At 35.3% G+C, this 20246-nt stretch overlaps 1 protein-coding gene across 1 annotated transcript; it reads left to right on the top strand.

Moving 5' to 3' along the window:
- Window positions 1–14455: 14455 nt before the first annotated feature.
- LOC143547326 (urea-proton symporter DUR3-like) lies at window positions 14456–19856 on the top strand. The gene is made up of 9 exons (XM_077038782.1): window positions 14456–14661; window positions 14737–14844; window positions 16563–16658; window positions 16737–16819; window positions 16899–17119; window positions 17321–17583; window positions 17665–17903; window positions 18183–18832; window positions 19555–19856. The coding sequence occupies exons 1-9, from the start codon at window positions 14491–14493 to the stop codon at window positions 19842–19844; spliced, it is 2121 nt and encodes a 706-aa protein (XP_076894897.1). The 5' UTR covers window positions 14456–14490; the 3' UTR covers window positions 19845–19856.
- The last annotated feature ends 390 nt before the right edge of the window (window positions 19857–20246 follow it).

Raw genomic sequence — 20246 nt, 5'->3', positions numbered from 1 at the left:
TAATCTTTAAATTAGCATAATTAATTAATCGTTAATCATTAAATTATGAATATTTAACCACTTATCAATTAAAATATGTATATTTTAATAAAAATATTTTTGGAATTATTTACTGATTTATTAATTTATAAAAATTCATTTTGTCAGCTATATTTCGCCTGAAAATCGTCTGTTTATCCCAAAAAATTTCCAAAAATTCCAAAAAAATTCATGAATACTCAAATCATGTCCCAAAACAACATGTATCAATTCCAGAATGTAAAAAGCTTGTTCAATGTTCTTTTCGGCCCAAATTCGGCTATAAAAATTGGCATGAACGCATATATACGAAACACCTTTATACTTCTCCAAATGATCTCAAAATTCATATGTGATCAAAATACATCAAATCTGAGTTCCCAGAAAAATTTCATAATTTTTGAAGTATTTTAGCTACTTTTACCAAATAAACGTCCCAATTCGGTAATAAATTCGCCAAATATTCTCGGATGGTCAAAAAATTACCAAATTTAATAAGGGACTTATTGACATGGTCCCTGATGTTCCTGCAAAATTTCAAGGCCTAACAATATGCACATAACAACCTTAAGCTAAACAGCCCTTAATCGAGTAAATCGGTATTACCTTTGCGGTTTTGGTTCGTTTTCACTCTCTTAATCCAACTTTTGTTCTTCTATATAAGCTAGGTACAGGTCCTATATCACAAACCAAGCAGGTTTCATCAATAAAACAGCCCTTTAACTTAGGGTTTCGGCTAGTGCACAAAAACGAACTTTTGAACCGTAGAAACGCCGTTTCAACCCTTTAATCCGTGTTTATTGCCAAAAAAACTATCAAACCAGGTTCCTCACCATGTGTATGTTCAAAACATATTTATGGACCATTTTTAGGGTTTTTACATGGTTAGGAATGATTTTTGGCAATCAAGACATGTTTATATGTTGTTAAACGAGTTTAAACAAGCCGAAAATCGATTATTTAAGACCTCTTTACCTTGTTTCTTGCTGGTTTTGGCATGAGAAGAAGAGTTCCAGAAGTTGAATGTGGAAAATTGTGTGAAAATATCTAAAATCTTGTTTATATGTGAAAGGAAAATAAAGGGGTAAAAGTCTTCTTTGGCGGGCTGGGCTCGTTGGGTCCCCTATCGTTAGTGCCTTTGGTGGCGGAACCGTCACCGTGGATTGTATATTCATTGGATATACACACCATAGTAATGTGCATAGGTTTCTTGTACATGAGTCCAAGAATCCCAATGTACATGAAGGCACTATTGTTGAGTGGAGGCCCAACGATTTTTTTGAAAATGTGTTTCCCTGTTTAAGGAAAACACATGTGAGTTCATCAAGAGCGGTTGATGAAGCAAGTACATCAAGGGCGATTGATGATACTGTTCATGATGAGAGACATGAATGACCCTAAATTGAGGAAGGTGAGCTTAGACGAAGCCAAAGACCAAGGATTGAAAACTCCTTCGTGAGCTACATGGTTGAGGGTGAGCCCAATACCTACCGCGAGGAGGTTACCTCCGCGGAATCACCTCAATGGAAAGAAGCAATTAAGAACGAGATAGATTCTATATTGCAAAATTATACTTGGGAGTTAGTAGATCTTCCGCCGGGTTGTAAACCCCTTGGATATCGTTGGATATTCAAAAGGAAGATGAAAGCCGATGGAAGTATTGATAAATACAAGGCAAGGTTAGTGATCAAAGGGTATAGACAAAAAGAAGGTCTAGACTATTTTGATTCTTACTCGCCGGTCACACGAATAACCTCAATAAGGTTGGTTCTTGCAATCGCGGCCTTACGAAATTTGGAAATTCACCAAATGGATGTAAAAACCGCATTTCTAAATGGCGATTTAGATGAAGAGATTTACATGGAGCAACCCGAGGGTTTCTCCGCCCCAGGGAAAGAGGGCAAAGTATGTAAACTAGTCAAATCATTGTATGGTTTGAAGCAAGATCCAAAACAATGGCACTTAAAGTTTGATCATGTCATGCTTGACAATGGTTTCAAAATAAACGAGTGTGACAAATGTGTCTATGTGAAGGACACGCCGGGAGGTTATGTAATTTTATGTCTTTATGTAGATTATATGCTTATGATTGGGAGTAATGATACTATGATTAAACCTACAAAACATATGTTGAAGACATGAAAGACTTGGGTTTCGCGGACGTGATTCTTGGGGTTCAAATTACTAGAACCCAAATTGGTCTTATCTTAAGTCAATCTCACTATATGGACAAGATTATTGAGAAATTCAATAAGGATGACACGCGGTGCGCGTCAACTCCAATTGATACCACCCACCATCTATCTAAAAATAGAGGTGAGGGTGTTGCTCAATTAGAATACTCAAGAATCATTGGAAGTTTAATATATCTTATGACATGTACTAGACCCGATCTAGCTTATGCCGTGAGTCAGCTAAGTAGATATACTAGTAATCTGAGCGGGAACATTGGAAAAGTATCGTGTGAGTGCTATGATACTTGAGATACACGAGAGACTATGGACTCCATTATAACCGTGATCCAACTGTGATCGAAGGATACAGTGATGCAAATTGGATTTCGGATATAAAAGATTCTAAATCAACAAGTGGATATGTATTCACACTTGGTGGTGCAGCTATTGCTTGGAAGTCTTCTAAGCAAACGGTTATAGCTAGATCCACGATGGAATCGGAGTTTACCGCCTTGGATAAATGTGGTGAAGAGGTAGAATGGCTACGCCAATTTATGGAAGATATTCCAATATGGTCAAAGCCTTTGTCGGCTATTTGTAAACATTGTGACAGTCAATCAGTGATTGGTAGAGCCCATAGCGTGATGTACAACGGCAAATCAAGGCATATTCAACATAGACATAACACGGTACGACAACTACTCATAACGGGTGTTATCACGATTGACTATGTGAAGTCAAAAGATAACATTGCAGACTCGTTAACAAAAGACTTAAGCAAAGAGTTAGTTAACAAGTCGTCAAAAGGAATGGGACTAAAGCCCCTGGGAAGAGGGGACATGAGGGAAACCTAACCTAGTTGAATGGAGATCCCAAGATCTAGGTTCAATAGGACAACATAATCATGAAACCAAGGGTGGTCACTGTGGGGGAGTACCCCCAAACCAAACTAAAGGGCGTTGCGTGTGCGCGCGTCTTAGTCCATTCCAATCAGTAGCACATGTTGTAAGGATAAGCATAATAAAGGTTAATGATTTGTGGAAATCAACAAACCTATTGCTTTTAATGATTCGAGCAAGAATCACCTATGTGAGAGTGAACTAGGGTCTTTTCGAATAGATTGTTGGCTAAACCCTTAGACCGCCTAGGCTTATGATGAACCTTTGATTGACGTTTTATTTTATTTGGGATTTTCTTTTCGTTATGGGTTTATGAATCAGTAAAGAGTTTAATATTATTTATTTGATGCATATGTGTGCTTGGTTTTATTTGATGAATTTTTATTGTTTCACAGAGTCTTTAGTGATTGTCTGTCATATAATAGGATTATGTTAGGTCGTTTACTGTGTGTTCTTGACTAGTTTATGATTGATTTATAATAAGATCATAGAAACAATATTATTAATCTAATAAATAAAAGTGTGCTGCTAACCTAAAAAGTTGTAAGATGATAGGTTATTTGATAAGTCTTGGTTGATTAAGATTGCTAGATTTAGTTCTTCGTAAAGAGTTCGTCTATGTTTGATTTTTCAACTTTGTTTATTAATGTCGAATGAATTTATTAAACTGCCTTTAATTTTCACGCTGTAAGGTAGGATTTCGTATAAAGGTACTCGTTCATAATTAATTAGATAACCCGTAAGGAAGTTTAATATTAAAACCGGTGTTCCTAAGAATTTACTAGAAATCCATAGGTGTCTTCTTGAGAAGGGTCAGGGGTCCTGTTCCGGCTTTCTTTTAAATAATTATTTGATGATCCTGGTTCCATAACGAAGCATTTTCCGATTATTTGATAACTGAACTTTGGGGATTCTAGCCTAGGTGGTTTTTCATCGTCATCTGTTTTCAAATCACTGTAATTGTCTTTTATTTATTTTAATTGTTTTTCTTAATTAGTTTAAAATTAGTTTTCACTAAACCCCCCTCAAAATAATAATAAACAAATAGTCGCGTCTCTAGTTAAGTCTAATTTAGTTAGTTTACATAATTTAAAGAGTCTCGTGGGTTCGATATCCGGACTTACTTAGCTGTACTAGAGTCGACCGGTTTACTTGCCGGTTAGTAGTTTTAGTCGAGTTAAGAGTCTAGAATTATTACTTAGTGTATAGATTAGCGTAATTTTAGTTAATAAATTTATAACTACTTTTAGCACATCACTGTATTTAACTATAACCTTTGCTTATGAAAAGTTCTATTATGCTTATCAGTAATCAAGGTTCGGCTATACCCCCGACTATGATATAAGCCATTATAATAATAATATTTAAACAGAACCCCTCCCTCACACAGGTATTTGGAGTTAAATGTCTATGATTGATCGAACAGCACTGCTACTCTATATCGCGTACAAAAGCTTAGATAGTCGGAACTTCGGAGCTTAGCACGTTTCATGAGACATGGAACGATTCCCGAGAATAAGTGCGTGTAAAAGTGTGTGAGTTTGGTGTGAAATGGGAATGTGTTGTACCCCTCCCTTTTATAGCTGAAATTGGGCACCATCGCGTAGCGCGATGGTCCCTTCACTTAGGGCATCGCGTAGCGCGATGTCAGAGAAACGACGTGTGACTGCTGACTCAGCCCTAGCATCAGCCACGTGTCTCCCCATCGCGACACGTGTCTGATGCGTCATCATACACCATCGCGTAGCGCGATGGTCTTGTGCTTGGGCTCATCGCGTAGCGCGATGGGTTCCAGAATTCAGATTTTTATTTTGAGTCCCTCGTCTTTGATAACTTGCCACTTCTTGATCATACTTCTATTTTCCAAAAATACTAAAGCGGCTCGTGGCGATGCGAAGTGCAAAGTACGCCACATTACGCTCGAGTCCGAGTCCGATTCCCTGTCCGTGTCCGTGCGCGTGTGCGTTGGGTGCTTCGCACCCTCTGCTAGGACTATGGAGAGTGGTTAGCCACATTAAAACATTTCTATGGAAGCTTGCTTCCTTATAAAGAGCTTCCATTTCTTTTCACCCTTCCATGTGGGATGAAAGTTCCATTCCTTATTTATACCCATGTGGAATGCTTCCACTTTCTTCCATCTTTCCACGTGGGATGGATTTTCTTACTTCCTTAACATAAGATGCTTAATGTTTCTTATCTCATTTTTCCCATTACTTGTCTTTGAGATTATTTTTAAATCCCTCATCTTTCAAAGTTGACATATTTAGCCCAATATAAATATGGGTTATTCCGATATGTTACATTTTATTGATTATATTGTCACACCCCGACCAAAGGCGGAACATGCCGAGGTGTAACGATTATCCATAAGCACATGACACTAGTTAAAGTGACAGTATTTAATAAACTCATTTCATTTCACAACATCGAAAATGTCACATAACAATTATCCATAAAATAACCATAAACAAGATATCACAAAATATGGCAAATTTGATATTGTTCATTTTTACTAATATCCTAAGGTCTTTGATGTCGTTTTCTTCACAATCATAAATCAACCAAGATGCAAACCTGCAACATTTCATAAAATAAAGTTTTTCAACACAAAGGTTGGTGAGCAATTCATAAGTTTAATCATATTAGTATATAATAAAGATAGCCACAAAACTTGCATAAGAAACGATAAATAAAAGTGGTAATTTGGATAAATAGATATCGCTAAACACATTAGCGACACCTAGCTATAAGGGGATGCCAAGTAGTATAGGATTTTATAGTTATCGTTAATTGCATTACGTTAACGACACCTTGCTATAAGGGGATGCCAAATAGTCTAGGATTTATAGTTCCACCAACCAAAAGCGATAAACACATAGGCATATAAGCATAGAACACCAAATCGAGCAATTATTTAGGTAAAGTATACAACTACGTTTGTGGTTTAAGATACAAATATAAAGCATTTTGTTGAATAAGTATGAAATGTCACCCCAAAATAAAAGATGGAAAATGGGGTATGAAGTACTCACCTTCAAGTAGTAAACTTGAAAGATGATAATTTGGAGATGTGTCGGAACGACGAGTTTAACGCACAATGCCTAAAAAGAAAAGAAGTCTTGAATTTAGAAAAGTTGTCTTGAAGGTCTTTAAACAAAATAAATGTTGAGAAATGTAAATAATTAAAGTTCAAGGTTTAAAATGTAACTATTTAAGAATTTATAATAATAACCCTTTAAAAATGTAAGTTTGCTCGAAACCGGGTTAAAGTATCTAACCTTAATATTTACTCAACCTATGTTAAGTAATAAGGTGGGTAAAATGCAAGAATACAAATCCCTTTGGAATAAAGATACTAAAACGGTTTTTTTATCGAGTGTTCGGGTTGTCGGTTCGGGTCTTGATAATTGGTCAAACCCAAAGTCAACTTTCCAGAATATTGAATGTTATGAGATGACTTAATAAAATTTAATAAGACTTAACCAAGTATGTAGTTCCATTGTTTTAGAACTAACAACGCACGTTAAGCGAGTGTTCGGTTTTGTCGGTCCAAACTTTGTTATGAGATCAAGTTGGATCCAACATTTCCAAGTACTTAAGAAAATATTTAAAAATCAATTTGTAACTATTTTTAAAGAAATATACAAGTCTTGATGGCTAAAGAAAAAAACACACTTGTGTGTCTTAAGCGAGTAAGAATCGGTTTGGTTCGGTTTCCATCTCACAACAAGTTCATAGATGGTTTCCACATGTCCAAACACTAAAGAACTTGAATAATAATGTACAAATAAAAATATTTTAAGTTTTACAACCAAAAGTTAACAATAAAGTCTTTAAACAAAAGTTCAGTTTTCGGTTCGGATCGTGTTTCGGGTTAAGACCGAGGTAAGATTCTACAAACCCATAACCATAGAATTTGTAAAATGATTTTAGAAACTTAGATCTAACAATAAGTATGTTTAAACAATTATTTAACAAAACTAGTAACAAAGTTCGGTTTACGGTTTAGAGCTATTTACGGTTAAACCGAAGCATAGACTCTTAAACCCATAACCATAGAACTTGTAAACATGACCAACAAACTAAAATAAGCAAGATTAATATGTATGAACAAGTTATATAGATGTATATATATCAAGGACACGAAGTCCTCCATGAAGCCTTGCCTTATGAGGTCCGAAACCTCACCGACCGGAATCGGAGAAGTAACTACCAAAGGTAAACAAGGGGTGTATATTATATATATGTTGCACAACCATAAATAAGTATTAATAAGGCTACATAAACTAATTAAGATGAAAGACTAAAAACCTTCAAGAACACTTAAGAAGATAACCTTGAATCTTTGATGTTTGAGAGAGGTTTTTTTTTTTTTGGAGTTGTAGCAAGGGAAAATGAAGAGGAAATGTGGTGTATATATGGGTGTGAGACACAAAAGTTTTCATGCAAAATAGATCAAGACAAAAACACAAAACAACAAAAAAAATAAATAATAAATAAATAAAAATAAAAATAAAAATAGGATGTTTTCAAAACCCAACAAGTGTGAAACAATGTTGTAACATAAATTCATTATTTTGATTATAACATAAGCTTCGGTTTACAAATCGGGTCGGTTTACATAATAAACAAATACAAAAACGAAAACAAACAAGACCCGAAATTGACGAATGTCATATATATACTTTTATTTATTGGTTAGAACTTCGATACAAAGTTATTTTGATTTACAAGTTTATTTGATAGATAAAACCTACGAATTGATAAGTTACGAATTTATATGCTACAAGTACAAATTGATAAGATATGTTAAAGTTGAAATTTATAAGTTATCATATATACGTTTTTGTTATCTGCCCACTGAGCGTTTCGCCCACACGTGCTTTTGTTTTGTTGTTTTCTTGCGCGTTAGGTTTTCAAAACCATTTGGAAGAATCGATTGAGGGCTTGGGAACAATTTAAAGATAGTGATTTATAAATGAAGAAAATAAATGATTTTGTTTCATATTTCAAGTTTTGTTGTAAATGTAAAGTTTTTTTATATTTAACGGAAATTGACGCATTGAATTCTGACCTATTATAAAAGTGACGCCTCAGCCCTAGTATGGCGGGATGTTACACTTAATGTCATCTTTAGTTAAAATAGGCTCTTTTACTTTTAATTAATGCCTCATTTCTAGCTTTTCATAAACCACAACCTATCGTGAGAATTATCGATTGGATTACTCTTCCTTTTATCTTTTCTTGGGCGGTAAGAGACGATACTTAAGAAGATCTCGGATCTCAAACACACAGGGACCACCTTTAATCATAGTATAAATTTTATTTTTTGTATATAAGTTTAATATATTTATACACTATACAGGCAAAAAAATAAAAAAATAAAAAATAAAATAAAATAAGGGAAATGCTATCATAAAAGACGTCCTTTCATACGCCAAAGATATATAATCTAAGGGTATGTTTGGTTGGAGGTAATGGAATGAAAGGGGAATGGAATGAAAGAAGGAATGGAATGGACAAGGGAATGAAATTGATCATTCCATTCCTTTGTCTTGTTTGATTAACCTATGGGAATGAAATAAATTATTACTTTATGTTGTTTGGTATCCTAAAAAAATGTATGGTTGAAATAAAAATAATAAAAACACTCATATCTCAAAATAGCTTTTTTTACAAAAAAAAATCGCAATGGCGATGGTTGTTGTATTAGCTCCGGCGGACGAAAATGGTGGTGGCAATGGCGACGGTGGAAATGGGGGTGGCGGTGGTAAACCGGTGGTAGCATTGGTAGTGATGGCGATGGTAGGGTGGCGGTAATGGTCAGGCGGCGGCAGTTATGGTCAGGTGGCGACGGTGACAATGTTTTCAGTGGTTACAGCGACGATGGTGGCGACTACGGTGGCGGTGGTTGCGCTGGTGGTGGTGGAGGAGGCGATGGTGGTGGCGATGGTGGTAGTAAGGTGTCGGTGATGGTGATGGTAGTGGTAGTTGTTGTTAGGTGGTGATGGTGTTGTTGAGAAAGTAGGGTGAAGGAGGAATAGAATGGAAAAAAAGAAAGGGTTAGGAAGGAATGGTTTTGATGGAATGAGATTTCATGTGTAATGGATGATTCCATTTCATTGAGCAACCAAACACCACTTTTTTCATTCATACGTAATGAATCATTCCATTTCCTTTATCATTCATGCATACCAAACGCTACCTAAGTTAATAATGTGATTGCGTACTTAAAAGTGTAGGGATGACTTCCCATCATTCACCTACCACAAATATTGCAACTTACAAATGGCATCTTCATTGAAAACTTTGTCAATTGGATCCACTTGTAAATGTTATGAACAAGAAAAGAAAAATGTGTCTTGAGACAAGAAACTTTTAAAAAAGTTATCAACCTTAAAAAACTTTATACAAGTTCGCTGAATTTTATAACTGACTTTATGTAGTGAAAGCCATACAAAAGTGGGCTATATTTTATAAAAAATATAGTTTATATGTGTTTAAAATTTGGATAGTTCTAACACGTTTTCAAAAATACATTCACCGGGTAGAATTTGAAGTTTTTTTTACTAAAATGGGTGGGGTGAAAAAACTATTTATTAAAATAGGTTATTTAAAAAGTATTTACTAAAATAGATATTTTTCATGTATTCCTTAATTTGAACAAGCTAATATAACTTCTTTCTTTTTTTTATATTATTTAACCATCCAGTTATTATTATTTTCTTTACTCTCAACTCAATTTAGATTTTTTTAACTTATTAATTAAAACTAATTATAGAAATCTTTTCGAAGAATTTTCGCATTCGCGTTTGAAAAACCATTTCTTTTATAATCTTTTGTTTCAATTAAAGCCTATATATAACATACCCTTAAACCTTATTTCCGAACCAAACATTATCGTAATCAAGAAAAAAAGAATCACATGTTTACATAATAAGAACAATTTAATTTTCTTTCAAAACCATATCATGATACAAATCGTTTTAGGAGGAATATTCATGAAATGTTGATTCATAAATATTTGTAATTTATTTCTACTGAATTAGATCTGCATTTTTATCCTAAAACAATAACACAACTAGGTATATTTAAAAAAGAATAAAATAAAGATATTATAGTTCGAAAAGACTATTAGTTATATCATAAACAAAACCCTAAAGAAACTATAGTTTAGTTTGCTAAAATGAAAACTCAATTATCTTGACTTAGTTTAAAGAGTTAAAGAAAGACAAATAAAACATGTACATTAATTTATTATTTTCGTTAAGTATATTTTAGAACATTTATTTCATTTCTATTTAGGTTATTATTTTATTTTTATTTTATCTGAACTTAATATAACTAATTAGTTATAAAAAGGTCTTAAATGTGTTGATTAAAAAAATAAAAATAAAAAAATAATAATTGGTTGATTAAATAAAAAAGAAGAAGAAAGAAGTTATATTAGCTTAGTTAAATAAAGGAATAAAATAACAAATATCCAAATACTTTTCAAATCACCTATTTTGGTAAATAGTTTTTCCATCCCACCTATTTTGGTAAAAAAAACTCGTAGAAATTGCGATTTAAAACACAGAAAATTTGAATGTTTGTGTATAAAACTTTCAAATGTTCATATGACTTTTCATGAAACGTTGAAGTTAAAATTGTTAAAAGTACGTAGTTAATAAAGTTTAGTGGTGATAAGTGTCAAGTTAAGTGGTGTTGGGAAACTTTGGCTATAATGTGGCAATTTACTGAAACTTGAGGGACCGCCAGTGCCTGTATTCATACTTAGTTTGTTATGCGCTTGTTAACGATCAATTTGGGAATTAGGGGTTATGAATAAGGGCATAGATACAATTGTACATGTTACGTTCTTGTGTTTTCAATTCATCTTGTAATTTGTTTCTGTTTGTAATCATCACTCATAATAAAAATTCATTCATGACAATTTATCAATTCTTTGGTGTTTCGATAATAGTTAGACATGTTTCTATAAAAAGTAAATTATCGTCATATTCATGTAGTTTAACAAAATATTATCATTTTCATTTTATGGGAAACCTGGCAAGTCAATAAATATCGTTTCATGTGTTTTTGGCCGTGCAAAATGTTTAATTGGTTAGGCATAAGTTTCATTAATATTTGTTTATTAGCCTTTTATCAGCTTTTCGCCTTTGATTTATATCCATAAACACTAAACAGTCTATTAAATTATTAAGATTATTTGAAAGCCAAGGTTTTACAAAAGCTAAAAGCTCACTAATATTTACACTAACTCCATGGGCAACTTGGTGAATACCTAGCTAAATCGATCAATATATGATCGGAAGTTACACTTCATGATCACCATCGTGACATGAGGATTAGGGATTTGTAAGATTAACTCATATACTTTGCAACTTCTAACTCGCATTCAACCATAATCTAAAGTCAATGTGAGATCATCATAATTAATATCAACTATATAAATTATTCAATTATCTTAAAATCACGAATGACATACTATAGAGTGTGTGTCTGATTGATAGGACATTGTAACCACATTATATAATATATTGTTCCCACTAATGGTAACCATCAATTGAGAAGATCTTGACCGTTTAAAGTAATGAACTTTTGATCACAACCATTCAAACTCTCAAAATTCCTTTTAGAAGCAGCGGTTACCGGTAGTTCCACACCTCTCTTCTGCCATCTGCAAGTTACCGACGGTTATGTGTGCTTGATGAAATTGTTTAACCCCCCTCTAAATGAATGGATGACTACATGTGTATGCTCGCAGCATCTTTCTCTTTGTCCCTACACTACCGTCGATTAAAAATATAAGTTACCCACAATTCAGTTTTGTTGCTTGGATTTTGATTAGTACCTTATCTAGGGTAGGGTTTATAATATGTATCATTACCATCCAAAAATTAAAATTGCAGGGTCACACTTCGGCCATTCAATATCGAAATTGAAATCCAACAACCACACTGCCTTCACATCGAACGGTAAATTTATGTGCTTTTGACCATGACACGGTTGTAAGAATGCAACCTAATTTGTTCACTGGTGCAGCAATTTGATATTAATTTATAACTAGACCTTTTTATTTCTCCAAGCATATGATATTAATTTTCTTTTTTTTTTTTCCAGAATTTTATCTAAACCTAAGGTATGCAACACTAAAAGAAGGAATTTGGATAATCATGTGGAACTGGCGATCCCTTTTCATTATTCAACTTTTAAGTCATGTTAACTGACTTCTAGTTCAAAATTACTACCATTTGTGTGCACCATGGAACAAATTTACCACTAGCTCACTAACCAACAAACTGTTTTATTAATATATGCAGGTAATTTGTGAAATTCAAGTTGCACATGATTATAACATCAGTATAGTATTGATGGAGGTTTTTTCTTACTCAATTTCTTTGATTTTTAGTAAATTATAATAGATATGTATATCACTCAAACATTAGATTTTTACAGTGGGAATTCCAAGTTGCTCCTAGTGTGGCTACTGAAGCCGAAGACCATATCTGATGTGGTAGATGCCTCCTTCGGGTGAAACATCTACACCATTTATTATTATTATTATTATTAACTGTGCAATACTTCTAATTTGTTTCCTTCCATTTCTCCCCATCACCTTTATTTCTCTCATACAAGCGCTTGAAGTTGTATCTCATTCCTTCTCTCTGCCTCAACCTTTTATTCTTACTCTCATGGATCTGAAGGTTTAATCTAACAGGTAATGTCAATTATTAGTGCGAAATTGGTTTTTTATCAATCAATTTTTCACTTCCGCTTTCAGTTTTGACTCTTAATTTGTATCTTCTATTTACCCCCCGGCAGTAGGTTTCTGATTTCCAGTAGCGTCTTCATGTTCTGGAACCGTCAAGGTATGTTCTATGTTCTGCTTTCCGTTTAGACGATTTTTGTTCAGTTTTTGGATATAAATGAAATTTTTTTTATTAATCATCAGTTTACATATTTATGCATCTTTAAGCCTAAGTATCAAGTAGTTAAATGCCATGTAACCCATTTGAACCTTTATATAATAAAAATAACATATTGACCCATTGGACAGCAATCCTAACATTATTTTGTGATTACTTATCCCTTGAGCATACTTTTCTTTTTGATTTTTCTACAACTATGACCCGAAAGCAGATAAAGAACAAATTTAATGAAGATGGTGATACATAAAGAACAAATTGCATGAAGATGTAGCCATAAATTATAAGGATTATTGGTATCTAATTTCATTTTGTTTGCTGTCAAGGCATACATTTCATTGCTATGGATAGTTATCTCCATCTGTTCCAAAAGAGCTGGAGTATATATATAGCTATTGCATGCTTAAAACAGTCAAGCATCAGACAAGAAGAAGCAAAATCAATAGGTGCGCTTGCAAGGCTAAGATTCTCATAAAGTGTTTGCTCAGAGTGAAATGTCATTCGACCCATTCTGTTATAGAATCAAACTAACCTATCGGACCCTTTTAACTTTTTTTTTTGTGTACATATTCTTATTATTACGATTAATTTAATGGCCAATGTTTTGTATTTCTTTAACGAAGTGTGTCATCTTTTAACTCACAAGTGAAACGAACTATACTTTTGTTTTTGGACAAGTGCCTTTTTTTGTTTATAATGCTAAGAAAAACAGTTCTGTCATTTTGACTTTGAACTTTTCGTCCACCGGACAGGTATAAAACTAGTTATAGATGATTATCAATTAAAAAAATGGTATAGAAGACTTTTATCAATACATGTAGCTGATGACATTTACCAAGGTCGACAAATGAAACTGGGTAAAAGATGAGAGGTTAATTCTCCAACCTCTCTTTAAAAAGAAAAAAGAGAGAAAGAAAAAAAAATCCTTCAACTACACTAGTATTTGAGATTTCTTTATATTTATTTCTTTATGACTAGTGATTCTTTTTAAAAATATTTCTATCTTAATTTGGCTCAATGGTAAAAGGCTTGCCTTTTCTAGTGTAGATTCAAGTTTATTTTTCACTCAGGCCAATTTGAAGGATATCTGGATGAAATGACGAATTATGATTTTAATCCTAGGTGTTCGAACCTGACATGGTGCGAATGTTTATGGATTCCATCCGATTTTCACACACCAGGGAGTACTTGGGTCAAGCTGTCACTCTGAATCGTAACAAAGATGGTAACATTGTTATGATTTTTAATATCATCATAATATTTAAAGATATTCTGGTTCTGATTCCATTGGGGCCCACTTTGGAATCACCAAGCCGCTATAAATTATTAGATCCTACAGCTTGATCCTTTGGTCTCTATTGTTGACTTCCAATTGTTGTTTCGTCCGTTATTTAACTTATATTATAATTTGTCACTATAGTTCAGTATCATCATTCAATACTCATTCACACACATATCACATATGATATGGCTACCTGTCCTCCCTTTGATTTTTCCGGCAAGTATTACCAAACCTCTGGGGACAATTGTGTCAGACAAAACAGCTTCTTCGCAGGTAAAGCGGTCCTGAATCAAGGTGTCGGGTACTCCGTTATTCTCGGATTCGGTGCTTTCTTCGCCTTCTTCACCTCTTTCCTGGTACGTAATACTACTCAGGATCGTCCCCAAGAATTTGGGTAAGCTGGTAACATTTATTAATATTAAGTTTAACAGGTTTGGTTGGAGAAACGTTACGTGGGAGCCCGTCATACGTCGGAGTGGTTTAATACCGCCGGAAGGAACGTTAAAACTGGACTCATCGCAAGTGTGATTGTATCTCAGGTATTGTACGTTTTTGGTGTTTGTTTTGATCGGAAATTTAAGTTGACTCCATTAGGTTGACTTTTACGATCCCGAAGGAAAAGTCTTTAGCTGGGACTAAACCAAACATGGTGATGTCATTATTGGTTGTCTTTATTTCACGTGTTTATAAATTGTTTTTATTTTAAGTAATAAGTTTAATTAATTCTATTACCAAAAGTGGATTCCAAATGTAATTTTTCATTTTTGCCACAAGCTAAATTGTTTTGGCAACCATGTTACTTGGTTTTGACCATTGTAATTGCCGTTGTAGCACACGTGTGGCCTAGCTTATAAAGGCCATGTGGACCCAACCCGAACCGAACTAAAACATGAAGGCCCACTTAATGTGTAGATTTTGTTGACTAGAGGTGTAAAAAAATCGGTTTGGAACCGGTTAACAGGAAACCAAACCGGACCGGTTCGTTCCTAAAACTGGCTTCTGCTATCCGGTTCCCAAACCGGCTGTTTTTATGCGGTTTGGGTATTTCACAATCAAACCGTTTTTTTTTTCTTGTTAAAATTGGTTAAACCAATTTAAAACCGGTACGGATCAGTTCGAGTAGTTCTATGCTTAAACCGGTTTCTAAACTGAACTAGTTTGAGTCAAATCGGTTTTAAACATGCAAAACCCAAACTGGTTCGGTTTTAAAAAAAACCGGTTTTGTAAACCTCTATTGGCCTAGTTTTAAGTGGGCCCAATCCATCATAACTAGTTTTATGTCCAGGTGTGTGAATCTCTAGCACAACTAAAATACACGAAATGAACTTTACACAAAAATTTACGGTTTTGGGTTTAGTGTAAACGGTTCAGAACGGTTTTAGGCCGAACCGTGGACACATTTATCTAAATGGGTTGTGTTCGTTTCGACCTGACAGGTTTGCGGATTGGCCGGTTTAACCAGTTTGGTTTTGCACTTATTTTGTAACCAATACAGTATCTAAAACTTAGAAGACAAAAAAGAAATAATTCCCACAACACAGATTGTTTGGTTTTAACTTTTAAATGTTAACCATGTTACTCGATTTTGTACGTGATCTGAACCGAACTAAACATGAGAGCGCACTTAGTTTATAGAATTTGCTGATAACATGTTTGGTCATCGTTGATCTGGGCCATATCGGCCTCGTCCTTGGTGGGCCTGATTTGTAACTGGGTGTGTAAATCTCTTAACTATAATAGCGCATAAAATACGAAATAAACCTTAACACCAATTTGACGTTTTTGGATTAGTCTAAACGGGTTTGGGTTAGTTTCGGGCCAAACCATGGACTAGTTTATCTAAACGGGCTGTGTTCGGGCCTACCTGACGGGTTTGCAGAATGGCCCGTTTAAACAGTTTAGTTTTGTGCTTAGTTTTTGAATATGTATTATATGTCATGACTTAACTTTACCGAGTATTTTATTGGTAAAATAGAATAACAAAATTAATAAGCATCAAGTTTTATATTTTAAACATAATTTTCGTCATAAATGTATTTTTACAATATTAATATGCTAACAAATGAATAAAATAATTTATCTGTTAAACTAGTCTTGTTCATTTCGACCCATGCATATTATGTCATGTTCGGGAACAGGCATTTGACACGATTTTCTGGTTTTGTCGGGTTTGAGCGGTCAACCCACAAACACGATCCACATAACACCAGCTTGTACTTCTATCATGTATGATCTAACAGTAAGCATGTCTTGATAGTGGACTTGGGCTGCTACTATATTGCAAAGTTCAAACGTTGCGTGGCAGTATGGAGTCAGCGGTCCATTCTGGTACGCCAGTGGTGCCACCATCCAGGTTCTAAACTCACCTTACCTTTTAAACTTCATTTCTCATGCTTTATAATCTTGTACTCTTGTACCTTTATATAAACAGGTACTTCTGTTTGGTGTAGTGGCCATAGAGATCAAAAGAAAGGCGCCTCATGCTCATACTGTTTGTGAAATTGTTAAAGCCCGGTACGCTTAAGTTTAGTCGCTTCACATTTGAGGTTGTGAATTCGAATCCTTATTATGGTTTCGAATGTGTTTTTGTTAGATGGGGGACGGCTGCACATCTCGTGTTTTTGGTGTTCTGTTTCATGACAAATATTATAGTAACAGCAATGCTGCTTCTTGGTGGCTCTGCGGTGGTCAATGCACTCACCGGAGTCAATATTTATGCCGCTAGTTTTCTAATACCTCTTGGAGTGATTGTGTATACACTGGCTGGAGGATTGAAGGCCACTTTCTTGGCTAGTTATATACATTCTGTGATAGGTAATATTACATTTTTTCCATGGTTGACTTTGGTCATAGAGCTTGTAATTTATAACATGACCCGTTATAAATTTAGTTAAACGTGTCATATTTGAGTTCAATAGTCATGTTAAACGTGTCACATCAAACACGACAAGTGTTGCCAACTCTATTTTAACATTACTCTTTGACTTTTGTATGTCCTTTTGGTTCCGTTGTCAGTGCACTTGGTGCTAGTCATCTTTGTGTTCTTAGTATACACGGCTAGTAGCGAGCTTGGTAGCCCGAGTGTTGTCTATAGACGTCTAGCAGAAGTCTCAAGCCGGACTAGAATGTGTCAAGAACCAATATCCCACAATGGGCAATCTTGTGGCCCGGTTTCTGGAAACTACCAAGGATCTTATTTAACAATGTTGAGCTCGGGCGGGCTAGTGTTTGGTATAATCAACATTGTTGGTAACTTTGGCACTGTTTTCGTCGACAATGTAAGATTTTTACTTTTCATCATAAAGTCTAGATCACGTCTAAATAGGTTGACTTTATAATGTTTATTTTTCTGTCTGTAGGGATATTGGGTGAGTGCTATCGCAGCTAGACCATCATCGACTCATAAAGGCTACTTGTTAGGTGGGCTCGTGTGGTTCGCTGTGCCATTCTCATTGGCTACATCACTCGGTTTAGGAGCTCTAGCTCTTGACCTTCCATTAACAGCAAGTGAAGCGAGCCATGGGCTTGTTCCTCCGGCTACGGCAATGGCTTTGATGGGCAAAGGGGGTTCAGTTCTCCTTCTCACTATGCTTTTCATGTGAGTTACGATTAGGGGTGTCAGTGATGGTTGAATTCATTTTTGTTTGTGCAAAAAAAATTTACCCAAACCCGCTCAACCCGTGGACAGCCCGTTTAACCCATTTATCTAAACATGTCAAATGTGTTGAATGGTTGGTGGGTAGTAATCAAGTTGTAAATGTGTTAACCGTGTTGTAAATAGTGTGTTAAATGGATTAGCTGGTAGACCTATTAAATTAGACCCAAACTGCCTGACCCGCCCACTTGTTCTGACTTGTTCAAAATGTTTTTGCACCAGGGCTGTAACATCTGCAGGCTCTTCCGAGTTAATCGCTGTTTCATCACTGTGCACATACGACATCTACCGAACATACATCAATCCGGACGCCACAGGGAAACAAATCTTAAAAGTTTCAAGAACAGTTGTATTCATGTTCGGATGTTTCATGGGAATCCTAGCAGTCATACTAAACAAAGCCGGGGTGTCTCTCAGTTGGATGTACTTAGCCATGGGTGTGTTCATCGGGTCAGCAGTGATCCCAATCGCCTTCATGCTCCTATGGCGAAAAGCCAATGCATTTGGGGCCATTTTAGGCACCATAGTCGGGTGTGCTCTCGGGATCATAACATGGTTATCGGTTACTAGTGTTGAATATGGCCGGGTCAACTTAGACACGACTGGAAGAAATGCACCCATGCTGGCTGGGAACCTGGTCTCGATCCTAACCGGTGGTGCGGTTCATGCTATATGCAGTTTGCTGAGGCCTCAAAACTATGATTGGGAAACCACGAGGCAGATTATGATTGTTGAGAAGGAAAGGAGTGAACTCGCAGTTGATGAGTTTAAGGAGGAGAAGCTGATTAGTGCGAAGAGATGGATCGTTAAGTGGGGACTTGTTTTTACGATTGTGATCGTTGTCATATGGCCTATTTTTTCACTTCCAGCAAGTAAGTTCATGATCTGGTTACTTCAGTGATGTGTTCGTTTTACTTCAAGATCCTTACTTTGTTGGGATCTTGGTCCTAAAACGCACCCACAAGGAGAGCATAAAGCGTGGCGCATTATGGGTTTGAGTATTTGAACAAACTAGACCATCGATTGAACAAATTTGACTAAAAAGATGATAAAATATCTTATATTTTAGTGTTTAAAAGTTAACAAGTTAAAATAAGACACAATTAATGAAACACCACTGACATACTAACCACACGCCACTAGCATGCCATATGGGTGTCAAAACCTGGTCATGCAAGGTTCTATGACGTGTTATGCTAACACATCATACGGCTCATAATGTTTATACGGGCTCAAGGAGGTTCTATTTTTTATAAATCATAGAGACCATATGATGTGTTAGACTGTCGTAAAAGTGACCGATGAGTCATGAGATGACACACGTACTGTCGCACACCACTTAAAAAGTCGACCCATATGATCATTTTGTCATATCGTATGATGATGTCAGATGGTGTATGTATAGTTGCACCCAGTAAGATATACTATCTCAAAAACTTAGTATTTTTTATAACAAAAGAGTCATGTGTGATGCACTTTTCTTGCGTTTGGGATCAAAAGGTTTTCGACTTTTTATCCTAATAAGCCCGATCATTAACCTGTTCAGCCCGTTTAGTTTACTCAATTTGACAGTTGTGTTATCTTGTGAATGTAGAGGAATTCAGCAAAGGATACTTCACCTTCTGGGCAGTTGTGGCAATAGCATGGGGTACGATCGGGTCCGCTGTGATCATCGTTCTACCACTGGCCGAAAGCTGGCAGACGATTCAAAGTGTGATGATCGGAATGTTTACAAATGATAAACTTATTGAGAAGATTGATGAACTGAATTTGAAACTGGAAACCATAATCAAAGCTGTGCCTGACGCTGAGAGGATTTATCAGCTCGAAAAAGGGAAGATGAAGAAGGATGAAACATCTATGCAAATCGGTCACATTTCTTAATGAGAACGAAGATGGCTGTTTATTGTTATTATCATGTCTCAATTTGAAGCACATTTTATAGGTAATTATTTGGTTTTACTTCTGTACTCTTCTTGTATTTATCTTCACATAAAGTGAATAAGAAGTAACTAAATAGATCAACACCAAAGACCACCTAATAGATTAATTTTTTTTAAATATGAACTTCAATTTAAACGAGTTGGCTCGTCAAGCCACAAGTTGGCTCAAACTTTTTACGAGCTGAGGTGGAATTCATATTTCAATTTGTTAAGCATAAACGAGTCGAACCAAACTGTCTCGTTTAACTTCAAGCCTCAATTGAGGCTGGATTGGCTCGGCTTGGCTCGCTAACTAGGTAGAACTCTCTTGTTTAATATATCAGATGCTATGCTGACTCTGATA

Source organism: Bidens hawaiensis, unplaced genomic scaffold (genome assembly GCF_021521415.1).
Source record: "Bidens hawaiensis isolate Kalapana, Puna unplaced genomic scaffold, B.hawaiensis_p1.1 tig00014712_1, whole genome shotgun sequence".
NCBI classification, from domain to species: domain Eukaryota; kingdom Viridiplantae; phylum Streptophyta; class Magnoliopsida; order Asterales; family Asteraceae; genus Bidens; species Bidens hawaiensis.
The sequence above is the reverse complement of the archived record's forward strand: the minus strand, read 5'-3'. Positions and strand labels throughout refer to the sequence as shown.